Source organism: Patella vulgata, chromosome 3 (genome assembly GCF_932274485.2).
Source record: "Patella vulgata chromosome 3, xgPatVulg1.2, whole genome shotgun sequence".
Lineage (NCBI taxonomy): Eukaryota > Metazoa > Mollusca > Gastropoda > Patellidae > Patella > Patella vulgata.
The window spans coordinates 61,492,879-61,510,177 of NC_065881.2; the positions used below are offsets into that span (position 1 = coordinate 61,492,879).

Sequence of the window (17,299 nt, forward strand, 5' to 3'; positions counted from 1 at the left end):
AAAAGAAAAGTAGTTCCTTTTTAACTGACCAATCAAATTCATGTAACCTAAGGAGATATCGCAGTAGATTATGAAATTTATCACACAAGCGACATCTACTGTAGAATGTATTATTGGGTGATAAATATCAGATTGATACCAATTAAGACGATTTTTAGCATGACCGGCAAATCACTGACTCTCAAGTAGGCATAACTTAGCGTTAGACCTAAGGGAACAATTCGACGACTCTTGAGATTGTCACATACGGTACCGAAGAGGGAATTAAACAATTTGGCCATTTAAAGTAAAAATAGTCCTTAGGCCATTGTTACAACGATGCTTTCAGAGCCCTCCATCGGCAACGTTTAGGGTTGGGGTTAGGCCCGGATACAAGATTTTGTCGAGAGGGGGGGGGGATACATTGGAGCAAAGGGTAATCATCAGAGTGCCCTAGCATTAGTGGTTCACATTAGTGGCGTGGGCTGAGAGGGAATGGGGGCACGGCACTGGATCCGGGCCTGTAGTGAAGTTGAAATCCATCGATTCAGAGGAGTAATAGAAATCGATGGTCGTAACAATAGCCACAGGACAATATTTACGACTATTCAGTTTTTAACTTCGCCGATGGAGGGCTCTGAAAGCATCGTCGTAACAATAGCCTGAGGAATATTTTTACGACTCGTCGTAACACTAGCCACTGCCTTTAAAAAGATAGGTTGCCAGGCAACGAAACATACGCCCACAGCAGCTATATCCTCCGGGCAGTCAACAAGAGTTGTCGCATAGTTTTACTTTTTTCGGTAATGAAACATTTATAATACATTAAAATCTGATTAAGAGTAACAACTCATTAAGTAATTATCAGAAAACCATTAGAATTTGTTTGGTTTTTATAAAGGTCTGCACCATGCTAACGTTTAGTATACGAAACTTTTAACTTCATGGATTTAGCTGTTCAAGTCATAAAGATTCATTGAAAATCAATATACTTGTTCGTCTCAAGACCTTAACTCTGTGTATCAATCTGAAGTCAATCGGATGGTAACTTTAGCCTCTAGAGCGTCCACAATATTTTTCAAAGTGATCAAGGACCATAAATCTGGCAGTAATTATCGGAAATAGCTGAAAATCAATAGACTTCTTCGTCTCATGACCTTAAACACTGTGTATAAATTTAAAGTCAATCGGATATTAACTTTAGCCTCTAGAGCGTCCACAATATTTTTCAAGGTGATCAAGGGCCATAACTCCGACAGTAATTATCGGAAATCGCTGAAAATCAATAGGCTTCTTCGCCTCATGACCTTAAACACTGTGTATAAATTTAAAGTCAATCGGATATTAGCTTTGACCTCTAGAACGTCCACAAGATTTTTTGAAGTGATCAAGGGTCATAACTCTGGCAGTAATTATCGAAAATCGCTGAAAATAGGCTTCTTCGTCTCATGACCTTAAACACTGTGTATAAATTTAAAGTCAATCGGATATTAACTTTAGCCTATAGAGCGTCCACAAGCAATTGTGGACGCCGGACCGACGGATGGGGACGACAACAATATACGACCACATTTCAATGTGGGCGTATAAAAACGGAGGAAGTAATGCCATAATATGTTAATGTTTAGGGTATGGGATATTTGCCAGAAATTAACTATAGCCTGCAAGATAATAAAGTGTAAATGTAAACCATTTTCTTCGATTCAATACAAATCATCGTGAGGGTAAGGGTGAAAAAGCACTTGAAGGCACTACATGTTAACCATAAGAGGGACAATTTGGTGGTCTAGGTAATCTTCGCGGGTCTGCAATGAGTCGATTCTGTTAAATTTGACAGGGGGAATAACTCCACAATTCATGTTTTTTAAAAGAACATAACCCAGTAATTGGCTATTTAATGGCATAGTTTATTTCACTGCACAATTTTCCATTTATCCAGTGTTGTCTTAATAATTTGTACAAACATATTCACAAAAACAACTTTTATATAATACATCTTATATATGAACTAAATAAAATTACCAACTAATAAGGATTAAATTAGGGCTAACAAGAAGGGTATGGATGACATGTTAAAATAATTGACACAATTCCCTCTTTTTAAAAAAAAAAAAAAAAAAATCATTCAAAAGTAAGCTAGTTAATTTTGTACATAGTCTACAATAACATATTATCTTTGAAAGAAATGAATCTTTCATAAATATATTCTATTTACAAGTTATTATACACAATTTTAAAAAAAGCTCAACAAAGCACAGTCTTAGGTCTTAAATACACAAATTATTCACTATTAGAAATTTTTAATACATCAACAAGTCAAAGACAAACCATAGTGGTCACTAAAATTTGATTGAAATCTAAGTGCTGTGAAGATATACATTCTAATAATATTTTCCATGTGCTCAAGAATATGGAATCTCTCCTAACATAAGCATAATGTGAGGATGGCCATATGTCTTTCTCAAAGTTTTAATCAGAAGTACTAACAATTAATATTTCATCCCTGAAGATGTGCAAAGTTTCATTTGACTCCTTTTATGTTAACATTTTTACCTAGCTGAAACAATTGAATGGTTTAGGCTATTCAACACATTTAGTGATTATGATTGAGATAATTTGTACTGTTTTATTATTCCATTATAATCTTAATGAATTAACCGATATGCCTTAACATAGATAAACAAGCACCATTCACCAACGCTATTAAATTGCACAAAAACTGAATAAAATCAAATGAGTTGATATCTGTAACTATAATATATAAAACACCAAATAATATATACTGTTATATATCAACCAAAGATATAAAAGAACAATTTCGGCTATAATACATTTGAATGATTTTTTGTGTTAGTATTCAGAAATTAAAAACCTTTTAGTCAATTAGTCCATTTTTTAAACACTAGTTATAACAATGTTTTGTTTGGGTACCTCGTGTTATAGTTATAGAGCAATCTTTGAATATGTGATAAATGAGTTACTAATAATAGACAAAAATTGTGATGTCAACTAGCTTGTGAAATCATCATTATACATGAAAGTTGTAAAGCATGTTTAAATTTCTGTATATATTTGCACTAATTATCATAATTTGGTACAATCAAAATTTTAATATATCTTTTTATGTGCCCATTATCTACTTTATTCTATTTTTGTTTTTACAAATCTAAATTAAACAGATGTGTATTTTTTTTGCAATATTATTTCACAAATTCAGTAAACTTTTTCTGGGATATAATGACATCACAAGATATTTGCTGTCATATATTTTGTAATTTTTTTTTTATCACCTATTAATCTTTTACTACATTTTTATTAATACATATGAAGTTTACATATCTTTATATAGAATAAGTATAAATTGACGTGATATTTTCTAATATAAAAATCTACTATAATAACTGTATAAAACAACTGACTTCTATATCTACCTGTTGTTTTACATACATTAGTTTACTTATCTACACGGCTAGTCATCAAAAAATAATTCATTACTTTATGTACAATATATTAATATGATATCTCTATAATATTACAATGACTATAACAGTTATAACATTGAAGAGATAGAGTTCAACAAATAGAAATGTACATACAACAGATTTCATTATATAACCAGTATAGTTTGATTCATTGATTGACAAGCTTAACATATATTTATTGTTTCAATTTGTTAGTATTCCACAAAACATTAAATAACCATAATCAATCAGATAATGTGGTAAAAAAAAACCTTTGACAATTGGTTTTCTATTACAGAATAAGATCAAAAGGCCACTATAACCATATTTTGCCAAACAAAGCTTACACATTATAATGGCATTATACACATGCATGATGCTAAACAGACATGTGTACATAGATTTTCCAACACCTTGATGACATACTTGTACTGCTGTCACAAAAACTAATTCATGACACGTTCAGAGAGTGTAATTTAAATGCATGTTCAGTCTGAAGAAAATGATTAATGTTGAAGAAATATGTAGCTGAATGATTTTCACAAGAAAATTTACTTAATTACTTATATTTGTTTTAATTATATACATAACTAAATAAAATAGTATAAATATAAAAGATACCTATATAAAATGTCTATATATACCTGTTGATACTAATGTTTTAATGGAGTGCAATAGTCTTCTTATTGAACTTTGACCGGGTAAGAGAAGCAACTACGCTATGAGTCCTATAGCACATCCTGTTTTAAGGTTGCGGTTAGCAAGGCTTTAAACTGCTTTGTGAGCGATACTTGATTGATCCTTCAAGAATTTAATTCTCTAGCTCCCACAGTGAATATTGAGGAAACAAGAGAATTCCAGACATCGAGAAGCTATCCCAACCAATCATCATAACTGATATATATATGTCCTGGTTCTACGCACACACATCTTTTACCAAGACTGATCATGCTGAGGCAGGACAAACTTATGTTACACTGGATTGCAATTCACTTCAGAATATTCTGGGCCAACAAACAAGCACTCCTATTGCGAGTCCGTTCAGCAGTTGGGTCGAGGTAAAAGAGTATAAGCATCAAGCTATATGACTTTAGTATGTGAACTTCAACATCAGTGTGAAGCTCGACACATGTAGTACTAATCTCTAATTTTACATGGTCAAGTTTCAAGAAAATGGATATTGGTGTTTATAAAAGATTGCTTCAAAAGAATGAATGCGATAAAGTAATCAGTCTATGCATAGTTATATATTAAATATTATCCAATAAACAATCAGTGATAGAATTAGAGCTTTTTTTTTAACATTTAATTTATCTCTATATAAAATCACAGATATTACAGTCTACCACTAATAACTCACTAATGGAACCAGACAAGGATTGTCTCTATCCTTAAATATCACATATCTTGTATAGTTTAGCACAATGAATGGGAGGTAAAAGTACGATTTCTACCCAGTAAGAGTTATCTACTCTTGTCCAAAGCCCTCTGTTTCCTCAATAGCATAAGTGAGTTTTTCAACCAATTGCTCGTAGCTACGGAATGGTGGGAGATCAAGTCGATTAAAACAGGTATGACTTCTCGGAAGCCAGGTTTCCTTTCCAACCTTTTCTATGCAAAAACACTGAGGTCCGTTACTCCCTGTAAAATACAATTAATCACCAAATCAAACAAAATTCTACATTTTCTGTGACAACTGCTCATACTGGTATATAAAAATAGATTGCCATGCAACCAAACATATACCAACAGCAGCCAAGTAAATTTCAGTTCAATCAGATGTTACATTAATAGCCTGTAAGGACATCCACAAGATTTTTCAAAATGATACATCCCAATCCCAAAATAAATAGATGACATTAATCACTTGCACAATTATCTTTTTATAAAGCATCTAGCAATCAAATTGTTTATCACTCTGCTTATTAAACTGAGTAGAAATGATCATTATCAAACTTAGTCAAGGTATTGATGTAATGAAACTAGGGTTGCAACAACTTATCGATAAAACATGATATTTATTAAATCTACGATACACCATGTGATCAAGGTCTGTATCGTGATAAGTGCAGCTTGATATAAACTTTTAAATAGAAAAAAGTTTGTCTTATGTTAAATAGCTCAGGAACGCATAATATAACGGTTGGCCAGTCATTTTCTCAGATAAATATTAGAGCAATCCCATTTCGATGGAAATTAACATTACTCCACACAAATATATGGTTTCAGAACTAACAGATCTATATTTGACTTTTCACATTTAATGTGAACGGGAGAATCTGAAGAATGTCCTGAAGAATGTCCTAAAGATTAAGAAGATGGCCCTACCCTGGTCGCTCCTCACTCTTTAATCAAAGCCACAACTATATTAATGATAGATCTCGGATTCACTTTACAATGCTTTGAAATCCTTGGCCATACAATATAAGGTTGTTAACTCGATGTGTTTTATCTTACCCATGAGTTCAGCAAATCCACCAACAGGTAGACGACAGGTACCAGTAACAAACTGTAATAATCTAGTTCTCTTCTCATTATCAATCTCTCGTACAAACTGAAATACATTTTAACCAATATATACAATACCAATGTTTTGTTAGATTTGTTTATTTATTCTTGACACAATACTATCCAGATTCAACTTCAATACTTCTATTTCAGATTGAAGCTATTCAATTCCTAGTTCAAGTGTTGGTATACCTACCATCTGATAAATCTCATTGACACAACTTTGACAAAAATATCCACGTACAGTAAGAATGTCAACTTCTAATACTAATCAATTACCTATATATATTAAATTAAAGTAATTGTTTACCTTCCAGAACCAAACAATCTGTTTACTGTTACGTTGATAATGTCTGTATTTAGTGTTCTTCTCCCAATCATCAACATCTATTTCCTGCATTCCACATAACATCAACTATAAAATAAAAGTAAAACAATGTTTAAAGCCTCATTAAAATTACACAAATCAATTTGGTAACATCCGAAACGTGAACAATGTTAATTCAGATGTTAGCCTCTTGAAACAAAAGATCAACTAGTGATGACGATGGAGTTCCCATAATTTGTAGTTCTTTCATGAATTCGGGCATCAATTACTGGAACCAATGAGAAATTGTCCTTTATGACAGTCTCGTTGAACATGTCTTATAAAGAATTTGTGGTATGATGCACCTCAATCTTAAGTAGATATTAAGTCTTCCTTACCTCGAGCTCTCTTTCATCAAAATATTGTAACCACTGCAATGGTACAACTTCATTAAATCCTTCCAGGTAAGCTTTAGTCTGTTCTTCTACACCTCTGGTAAATCTCCAGTTGGTCATTAAACTAAAAACATCAAATAATTATCTGGTTTTAAACAGCGTTCAATTTTATATCTATACTATGTTATAACCTTCATATCAATAGAACAGTTGAACAGCACTACAATAAGCAACATTTTAAAACAAAAGACAAACTGCCTTGCCCATCAATTGAAATTTATATCTTATACAATACTAACTTAATATATTCTTCTTTGTTTTCATCTGTAACTTTGATATCTGCTCCACCCGGTTTTAATTCATGTTGATCTATTTTACCCAGAATCTCAAAATCACAGGCAAAATAAAGCTCCAGACCACATTCCTCTATATTATTATCTCTGTGAAAAACAGAATCAATTTCATCATATTATAAAATGGTCTAAAGATAGGTTGCCAGGAAACAAACAATACACCCACAGAAGCTAAGTCATCCGAGCAGCCCACAAAGGTTGTCGCATATTTATTCTTTTGTAGGTAATGGGAGAATTTACAAAACATTAAAAATAGATCAGGAATAACAACCAATGAATAACAACCCATCAAGAGCCATAACTCTAGCAGTAATTATTGGAAAATCAATAGGTTTCTTCGTCACATGATCTTAAACACTGTGTATAAATTTAAATTCAATCAAATATTAAAGATACATTATGGGAGATAAGATAAAGAGATGGCAGTTCTCGCTATAATAGTTAAAAACTAGATAGTGTAAAGGTAATTTGCTGAAAATTTCAGTCAAATTGATTCCACTATGAGCCGAGAAAGAAGCGGGTGAAATTTTTGCATAGTCTCGGTCATCATTACTAAAATCATTAATATAAACTTTATAGTCTCGATTATCCACTTTTTTTGATTTAATTATCACTGGCCGTTAGCGGCATATAGGAATCTAATCCAAACAACATCGAAGGCTAGCCTTGACATCGAGAGTTTATTACGGTCTGGATAAGTCAATTAATGTCTAATTGATAATTTAGATAACATTTCAGGCCTAAAGAAAGACTTGTAATAAGCAGATTTTACTCTTGCATAATGCATGTTTAACTTTAGCCTCTAGAGCTAAATTGCTTGTGGACGCCGGATGGACAGACAGGCGGATGGGGGCAACGACAATATACGACCACATTTCAATGTGGGCGTATAAAAATCAATATGCTATCACTGTAATCCGGGTATCATTTAATCTTGTGTATCTAGCACTAATTTCTTTTACATTCGTTTAATATCAAATCTTTGTTTAAAAAGTTGTAAAAATCATTTCAAATCACCCAAAATCTTCTAATTTGTACTTGTGTCCAGTTTAAGGCTGACTGATTAATTTTGATAATGAGTGTCTAATTAACAAGTATTTAATTTAGTGACCAGTTAAAAAATTAATCATCATGCATCAATAATCAATTGGGTTGTTTATTTTTTTAACAGTGATCGAAAAATTAAATTCTTGTAAATTGGACACTCATTATCAAAATTGAATGGTCTGCTTTAAGCTGGACACAAGTACAAATTAAATGAATTTCGGTGATTTTAAATGATTTTTACAAATTTTTAAACAAGGATTTGATATTGAATGAATGTGAAAGAAATTAGGGCTAAATACACAAGATTAAATGATACTCCAATTACAGTGTATTATAAAAGAATGTATTCTGGTTGGGTTACAGATCTGTAATTATAAAAGACTTACTTGATCCATGTTAAAGATGTGTAAAATTCTGGATCTATAGATTCTAAATCTTTTATGGTTAGTTTTTTACTCAACATTCTTTTATAGAAAGGCAGTGTAAAACCACTGTCAATAAATTTACCATGATACAAAGCCTGAAAATCAATAAAATACATCCCATGACAGACATAAAATATTTCATAAAAGTTTTCCAATACTCAATTTGTAAATTAAGCCTTCATAAGTTTGGTTGGAATCTGGGTTAAATCAAGTTTGACATAAAAGATAAAAAAATTTAGTAAGGCAGTTTTTAAAAATCCAATATAAAGTTTCCTCAGTCGTTTAATCAAACCATACTTATAACCTGGATGAATGAAGAAAAGCTAATCAGGATGTCTTTAACTTTGACAGAATAATGCTGTGTTTATGACTACTGGAGAAAATGAGGCTTACTAGTATGCACGACCAGAAGTAGCTATTTAAAGAACTATCAAATGACTATATTCATAAGGAATGGGCTGTCATTTTAATCAACTGTATGTAAGAAGAAAGGCAAGAATTGCTATGTCGATTTCGACAAGATTTCTCACTGATATGAGAAGTTCTCACCAAAATGAGAACATGTATCTCTGATTAAAACATTGAAACATTATTTTCTCCTGAATGCAACATAGGTTACCATGCTTTGTACAGTTCAGAGTGAGAATGAATGAGTAGTAGTAATATTAAAACTATAAAAATAACCAGTCACTTACCATGGCAATAAATCGGCCAATAAAGCGGAAGTAAAGTAAATGATCAGGATTAACACTAGAGGCTGGATTAATCTGTAAACTATAATTACTGTTACTAGCATACTCAAATAAACAATACATAGGATTCAATACATCATGAGACAGGTGGAAAAACCATTCTCTGAAAAACAAATATACAAAAAATAAAATTATACAACATAACAGAAAACCCACATGCATCACAAAATCAATGTAACACATCAACTATTTAATTCAATAGAATCCACTGTATCGCAGTTAGTTGGTTAAATGAATGAATGACACCATGTTTTTATTTCATATTTATCATTACCAGCAGACCACAGTACAAAATACAAATTATTACGTAATCAACAACATTGATTATGGTTACCATAATCTATTGGGGTTTTTTGGTTTTTTTAAACAATGCCACAGAATAATCTCCGTATAAACAATGCATATACCTGTGTTAAAATTAATTTGCAATCTGATTAAAATACAGATCTATATTTCGTTTCGTTTTTTTTATACTTTCAATGGCCTACACTACATGAAGATATGACCGGTTGTACTGGAAGGTTGTGTCAGGGGTCGTACAAGTGGCTTTTGAAATTATGACGTCAGACATTGATTAATCAGCGTCGACATTTCTAGTCATTTACCCACAGTTCCGTGCATCGCATGCCAAGAACTCAATATAACAGACCGTTTCATTGGCTAATCCTTCACTTCAATCAGAATGCCTGTATTATAACAACTCATCAAGATCCTAGTGTAGTAGGATTTTGAACTATTAAAAAACGAAACGAAATAGGATCTGTTTTAATCAGATTGATTAATTTGTAAGCAAAAATTTCTTTGTCTTATCATAGTAAATAACAGAATGACAAATTTTAAATTACATGAAACATACCTAGCTAATCCACCATAATCTAATCCCTCTTCACCTTTAAATATCATGTATAATCTTCTTCTCAGATCAAATGGTTTTAACCTCATAATCTAAATAGGGAATCGAGTATTAGTCAATATCAACTAGATACACCATGGTGTTTTGGTTGTTTTTTTTAGTTCACAAACAGATCCTAGATTCACAATCACATATGATACAGTTTCAACTAGTGCGACAGTTAAAACACAGACAATTCAAAATATTGAATTATAAATTTTTACCAAATAATTCTATTTTTATCCAAACAAACGACTACACACAATTGCCTGTAAACTGTAACAACAAAACGTTTATTATAACATCATGTTGCAAACAAATCATTTATAACACTACAACTCACCTGTGCAAAAGAATCTTCAAACATATTATCCCTAGCAACGGTAATTTTAACATGGCCAGGCAAAGAATTGGAGTGACATAAATATCTAAACTGTCCTAGTTTCCAAACAAAACTACGTTCATACTGAATAGATACACCATATGCTCCTTTAGGACTGAAATTAAAATGCATTAGTCAGATTATGTTGAATTTTAATACTGGTGTCTAGGATAAAGAAAATAAGTTAACATTGATTTCTTCAACTTATAAATCTGTAACAACAGTAAATCGCTTTGATCTTTTGAATGAACTATACTGAACTTCACACATCCAACACACCGCACTGATTACAATTCACTGTCACTGACGATGGGTGTTACTATAATTAAGGCAATATCTGCAAGTGCAGGACACTTTTGTTGCGTTGAAACTGAATGGATATAACTTAGATGACAACATTTCTGTGCAGTTCCACGCCAGTAATCTTTTATATACTATTCAAAAAAAGTAGGGGAAATTTGATTTTGGGGGCATAATACTAAAATATGCAAATGACTACGAAAAAAGTCACTATAGAACCTAACAGAAGAAACATTTCCAGTTACATGTGACGCCCAAATGCACCAATAGCTACTGCATGGAATGCAGGTGATGCTTGGGATCATCATGGGGGTCCAACCCAAGATTTGCACGACTCTGACTTTGAATGTTACAGTCATTGTGGCATTGAATTCCAGGGTGGAAACATCAGTTTAATTGTTTTAGTGACCAGAAAACAAATTTTGATATGCGTCGGCTTACCCAAAATGAAAGGTTACGTGCCCTTGGCATGCTACAGATCGGCACAACACAGGCGGTTGTGGCGCGGACGATGAATGTTTCTCAGTCTGTCATAAGCAGGCTATGGTCCAGATACCGTGATACACAATCTGTACAGGACAGACCACGCTCAGGTCGACCAAGGGCGACAACTCAAGCCCAGGATCGATTTATCCGTACCTTGGCCTTGAGAAATCGTGTCATCACAGCAAATCAGATCAGCGCTCGTCTTCAAACAGACACTGGTGTGAGAGTGAGTGGCCAGACGATTCGGAATCGACTGCATAGGGGTCACCTTCGCGCCCGACGTCCTCGCGTGATCCCTTGTTTGAGAGATCATCACATTCAGGCAAGACGTCGTTGGTGTAGGGATCGTCAACACTGGGATAATCGACGCTGGAGCAATGTGATGTTTTCAGATGAGTCAAGGTTCACTGTTGATTTTTTGGACAGACGTAGGAGGGGGTGGCGTCGTCGAAACGATCGCTTCCAAGACGTTAACATCATCAGACATGATCGATTTGGGGGTGGTTCTGTTATGGTGTGGGGAGGCATCACTGTTGCTGGAAGAACAGCTTTACATGTTGTTGCAGGGCGTGTTACAGGCCAGTACTACCGGGACAACATCTTGGCAGTCCATGTTGTGCCGTTCGCACGACGTCATGGCCGCCATTTCATCTTCCAGGATGACAACGCAAGATGTCACAGGGCCAGGATCGTTACAGGTTACCTCCAACAACAGAACATCACCACATTACCTTGGCCAGCACTGAGTCCCGACCTCTCCCCCATCGAGCATGTCTGGGACATGCTTGGACAGAGGTTACGTCAACGTCAACAACGTCCTGCCAATGTCCAAGAACTTGCTGCTGCGTTGCAACAGGAATGGGACAATCTGGACCAAAATGACCTTAGACGTCTCATTAGGAGTATGCCACGTCGGATCAATGCTTGTTTGGCAAACAGAGGAGGATTTACCCGTTACTGACTTGGTTGTGGTGCTGTGGTAACTTTGCTGTTTGACCCCGGGTATCATTTTACCCTTATAATGGTCAGTCTGTGCCTTACTTAGTCTAACGATCATTTGGAATAAATCGATGAATGTGAACTTCATTTCATTTTGTCATTTGTTTCTTCGTCAGTTTCATTAGGCGACTTTAATAACACTTAAAAATCAAATATCCCCTACTTTTTTTGAATAGTATATTATAAACAAACGTAGAATCAAATCAAATAAATTTGCATTAAAAATGCTCGATGAGGAAGAATGGGAATGAAATAATATTTTGGTCTAAATGGCTTATCCATATCCCAAATAACTAAAATTAAAATACTATCTTTTACAGGGTTTGACTTATATTTAACTCTTGGTCTATAGGAGCAAAATTTGTTATTTTTCTTTCATCAAAGTTCAATTTCGTGTGTGTCTCAAACAGTTTATAAGTTAGATAAAGCACAAGTCTGGGGTTATGCTAGGTCAGAAAGACCTCAAAAAGAAACCCTCTGTTTTTCTGTCATCTTCGGGTTTTTCTTTTTCCAGCATAACCTCAGACTCATGCTTTATCCATTACAGAAATCTACATTTATATATCACTCATTTTTAAAGAACAGGGATATAATTAGCATTCAGCTAATTGTCAGCATTTAGCAGATTCACTGTCAATTATTCAACAAAAAAATTGAATATTGAACTATAAAACTGTAGCTCTATAATAAAGGAAAACAATAAAACGGTTTGATGACTATCTAGCCTAAATTACATATTAAAATGTATCAAAATAACATTGACATTGTGCGACACTACTGAGAAAGTTGTTTAACTACATTGTCTATTTCAACATCATTTCACTGAAGCCCATTGATACAAGAACAATTCTAAATATTTAGTTAACATTCAAAATACATGATTTTTGGAAAAACATCAGAACACCCACCCTTTACAAGAGCCACCTCTGGGATCTTGGAATGTTGTTGTTCGAGTATTATGATCAACAAAATATCGAACACCTTCTGCAGTATATCGCATCTCCATTCCTTCTGGTAGCGGATCTTCTTGCATAATTCTGCAAAACAAATCATACAGTTATTGATTTCAAATAATTAGTCAATTCAAAATCAATGATTCAGATAATAATAATATTTACTTTAGTAACAACTTCAAAGCTAAAATTATCTACCATTTTCTAAGATAAATGCGTAGGTGACATAGTCTTTGAATACAGCAGCTAAATTATGCATAGCTGTATTTGGATTTTTCTGACCTATGCCTGCAGCCAGGGTATTCATGCAAAGACTGATATTCTATTGCAGATGACATTTAAGACATAATATATATATATATATATATATATAAATATAATATATCCTATTAATAGAATTTTAATCTTCTAAAAATATATTATTCTTCTATTTTCACTAAAACTTTTGGCACTTTAATTAAATTATCAATTAATCCAACATACCCTTGTGTTCTAGGGTCCTCCCATTGTGTTGTTCTATTTTTGTGATTTACAAAATATACTCGAGCATTAGCATCTACTCGTTTCTCTGAAACATGAACACATTTTATTAGTTAAATCAAGAATTGATTATTAAACTTAAGTTTGGATAATGTCAGCATCCATATTCATCAGGTGTTCTTTAAAAACATTATTGAATGGAATGGGGTTTAACTTCTGGTCAATACAATACTAGTTTCTGACTACTTTTCAATGAAGTCAAACTGCTATGGGATTTTTATATATATCTATACCTTGTCAGTCCTACAGACACCACTCCTTACAAGTGGGAACCCATCTTAATAAAAGAATCTGAAGGAGTTATTCAGCCCACGGTAGGATTCAAACCTGGGATATTCTGGTTGTGGCACCCAAAATGACATTATATTCATATATTTTTAAAGGAAGGCTGATCAAGATTATAATGTAAGATTTAAAAATTCATTTCTGCATTGCCATTAATGTTACAAAAGAGAAAATAGAAATCCTACCCCATCCTTCAGGCAATGGACCTAACGGATCATTATCTGGAGCTTGTGCATCTGCTTGTGGGAAGAGGAATCTTCGCTGTAGATTTTCTAATGTTCTGTTATTCCTCCATTCCTGCCATTGTTGCCAGTTGATTAATGATTCAACATTGGGTCGTTGCCAAGTAGTTGTTCTTGTATTATGATCAACATAATAAACTCTACCTCTCTGGTCAACCCTTCTTTCCCATCTACACAAAATAACATATTTTCAAATACACTTGATTCACTTTTCCTATTCTATCTATTCAAATACGCAAAATTACAAAGAGAACTTACCTTTGATTGATGATTGTAATGTTTAAATAGCTGGCTCTTAAATTCTAAATATTAATAGCCAACAACTAATGCTCCTGAACACTTTTTATCAATATAAATAACCTTTCTTTCTCATCTACACCAATAAATAACCATAAATCATTTTCAATCATACTCAATTCATTTTTTCTAATCTAACCTATTTAAATACTTAAAATTACCGACCCACTGAACTTGACTATAATTGTAATGTCTAAATTATAATGGGCTTTCAAATTCTAAATTTTGTTATTCCGCACATGTTCAGTACATTAAAGGAAAATATCGAAGACCAAAAGCTGTTATATGAGACTGTGAGAGGATATCTGGAAATTCAAAAAAATAATTGACTGCCACTAGATAAGAGAAAACGAGAAAAACAGAAAAAGTCTGTGCATTTCCATGTTTTTATTAAGTATAGAATGAATAAAAACATGGGAATGTACGGACTATTTCTATTTTTCTTGTTTTCCTTTATCTAGTGACATTCAATTACTTTTTTGAATTATCAGATATCTTCTGACAGCCTCACATAACAACTTTTGGTCTTTGAAGGAATTATTAGTGGGTATCTGTTATCAACCGTCACTTCAGTCAGTTATAAAGGATAACTTGTGTTTTCCTTGTACGTTCGTCACTTTCCTTTCTTGAAATCTTAACAACGCATCTATCGTAGCAATGATCTCTGTGTTAAAATTATATTTGGAACATGTTAAACCAGCTCTATCACATATGTGATAATGACTGACACCAATAGTGTCCTTTAAATCTATCATCAATAATAAATAACTATAATTTATTTTTATACCCTTGAGGAAGTGGTTGTGGCTTTTCCCACGTTGTTGTTCTTGTGTTATGATCGACATAATAAGGCCTTCCATGCTGATCATAGCGGGTTTCCCAACTGAAAAATAAAAAAAAAGTGAATGATACTATTAATCTACCTAAATAATATATCACTAGTTTTATTTTCAACAACTAATTATTGAAATAGATGGAAACATTAAAGAGTCACCTGTAATTAAACAAATTAACATGATACATTATTTAACAGGATGATGAATATGCTTTACCCTGGTGCAATTGGTTCATTATCCACGGGAGGTGTTCCTTGTGGTGCACCGTTAGTACTAGCAGATGCAGCCCCCGCAGCTGGTGATGCACTCCCACTATCATTTGTTGCTGTTGCTGTTGCAAAAGATGGTGGGCCTGCCACTAGAATAAAGCAAATCAGAACATAAATAATAAGACAACAATGAGGCTGATGTCCCCCCCCCCCCCCCCATCGCAATCCCAAAATAAGTAGATGACACAACCGTATCAATTTACTGCACATTTATCTTTCTGAAAAGTATCAAGCAATTAAACTGATTACCTATACTCAGTCTAAGCAGAAAATGTTCACAATTGAATTCACTCAAGGTTTTGAAGTAACTGGTAGTGAAACTCTATACTAAGTTTCATCACTCTCCATAAGTTAGAATCAAAGTTATCTTGTCCCAAAGCATTGACCAATGAAATTGCTCAGCTCTGCTTAGCTTTAGGGGAAAATGTTAATCTCTGAACTCAGTCAAGATATTCACCTAATGAACATCTACACAAAGTTTAACCATTCTACGTGTACCTCAATCAAAAGCAGAGCTGTTGTGTTACAAAGTCTTGACCAATCAAATTGTTTATCGCTGCTTAGCCTAAGTAGAAAATTCTCATCATCAAACTTAGTCAAGGTATTGATATAATGAATCTATACTTTGAGTTTTATCACTCTCACTTAATTAGAACCAAAGTTACTGGGTCCCAAAGTAGAAAATTCTCATCATCAAACTTAGTCAAGGTATTGATATAATGAATCTATACTTTGAGTTTTATCACTCTCACTTAATTAGAACCAAAGTTACTGGGTCCCAAAGCATCAACCAATCAAAATGCTTATCTCTGCTTAGCCTTAGACATAAATTCCTCATCTTTGAACTCCGTCAAAAAACACCTACACTGGGCCTGCTTGATTTGTCCGCCGATAGGTGAGCCAGTTGCTACTACAGCGTACGCCAGTCAGGTTACCGTATCGAAGCAAATCAAGTGACCCGGCTGATAAACAATATGGCGTTGGATAATGTTATAATATTAAACCGGTTATATGACATGTTTTAATCAAAAAAAGTATTCTTAAAAGTATGACTTGAAAGTGCCTTGAAAAAAATAAGCAGAAAATTATTAGTAGTAATATTACTGAGAAAAAATAAATGACATATGAACTTTTGGTAATACGAAGCTCAAATTCAACTTCAAAACATTTGGTTTAATTTTAACGCTTTAAAATTAGTGTTTTATGGCATTCCTAAATAACGTGAATTTTATCTCGTTGACATGTTCACCATCTTGCGCCGGTGTTCGCCGCTGCCGCCAAACAGTTCATTCGACGTATACCGCAGACGAACTTTTGTCGACTTCCGGTGAAATCAAGTGCCTTACTGTGGTCAGCCGGTATGCGCCGGTATTGACAAATCAAGCAGGGCCACTGGCTAGTGGCTACACTAAGTTTGAATATTCTAGCTCATTTAGAAGGAGAGTTATTGTGTCCCAAAAAGTTTGACTGACAGACAGTCCCATTTTAACTGTCCCCTATAGGCCTGCAGTCGAAATTTCTAGTTTGCTTAGAAACACAATTCCGCCACATGGTCCTCCCAAATAAACTATACATTTTTGGAAAGCTTATA

General features: G+C 33.7%; 1 protein-coding gene across 3 annotated transcripts in view; it reads right to left on the reverse strand.

Moving 5' to 3' along the window:
- Positions 1 to 1,865: 1,865 nt before the first annotated feature.
- Positions 1,866 to 17,299, reverse strand: part of LOC126814205 (NEDD4-like E3 ubiquitin-protein ligase WWP1) — a 30,189-nt gene continuing 14,755 nt past the window's right edge. For all 3 annotated transcript variants that reach the window (XM_050539206.2, XM_050539203.2, XM_050539205.2), the window contains exons 7-20: positions 15,656 to 15,797; positions 15,391 to 15,486; positions 14,250 to 14,476; positions 13,723 to 13,807; positions 13,195 to 13,323; positions 10,463 to 10,616; positions 10,084 to 10,172; positions 9,171 to 9,330; positions 8,437 to 8,570; positions 6,950 to 7,090; positions 6,654 to 6,774; positions 6,259 to 6,363; positions 5,898 to 5,994; positions 1,866 to 5,081 (exon numbers count right to left, since the gene is read on the reverse strand). In XM_050539206.2, the coding sequence (XP_050395163.1) occupies positions 4,909 to 5,081; positions 5,898 to 5,994; positions 6,259 to 6,363; positions 6,654 to 6,774; positions 6,950 to 7,090; positions 8,437 to 8,570; positions 9,171 to 9,330; positions 10,084 to 10,172; positions 10,463 to 10,616; positions 13,195 to 13,323; positions 13,723 to 13,807; positions 14,250 to 14,476; positions 15,391 to 15,486; positions 15,656 to 15,797 (1,853 nt within the window). In that variant the 3' untranslated portion in view covers positions 1,866 to 4,908. The remainder of the gene's footprint in view (positions 5,082 to 5,897; positions 5,995 to 6,258; positions 6,364 to 6,653; positions 6,775 to 6,949; positions 7,091 to 8,436; positions 8,571 to 9,170; positions 9,331 to 10,083; positions 10,173 to 10,462; positions 10,617 to 13,194; positions 13,324 to 13,722; positions 13,808 to 14,249; positions 14,477 to 15,390; positions 15,487 to 15,655; positions 15,798 to 17,299) is intronic.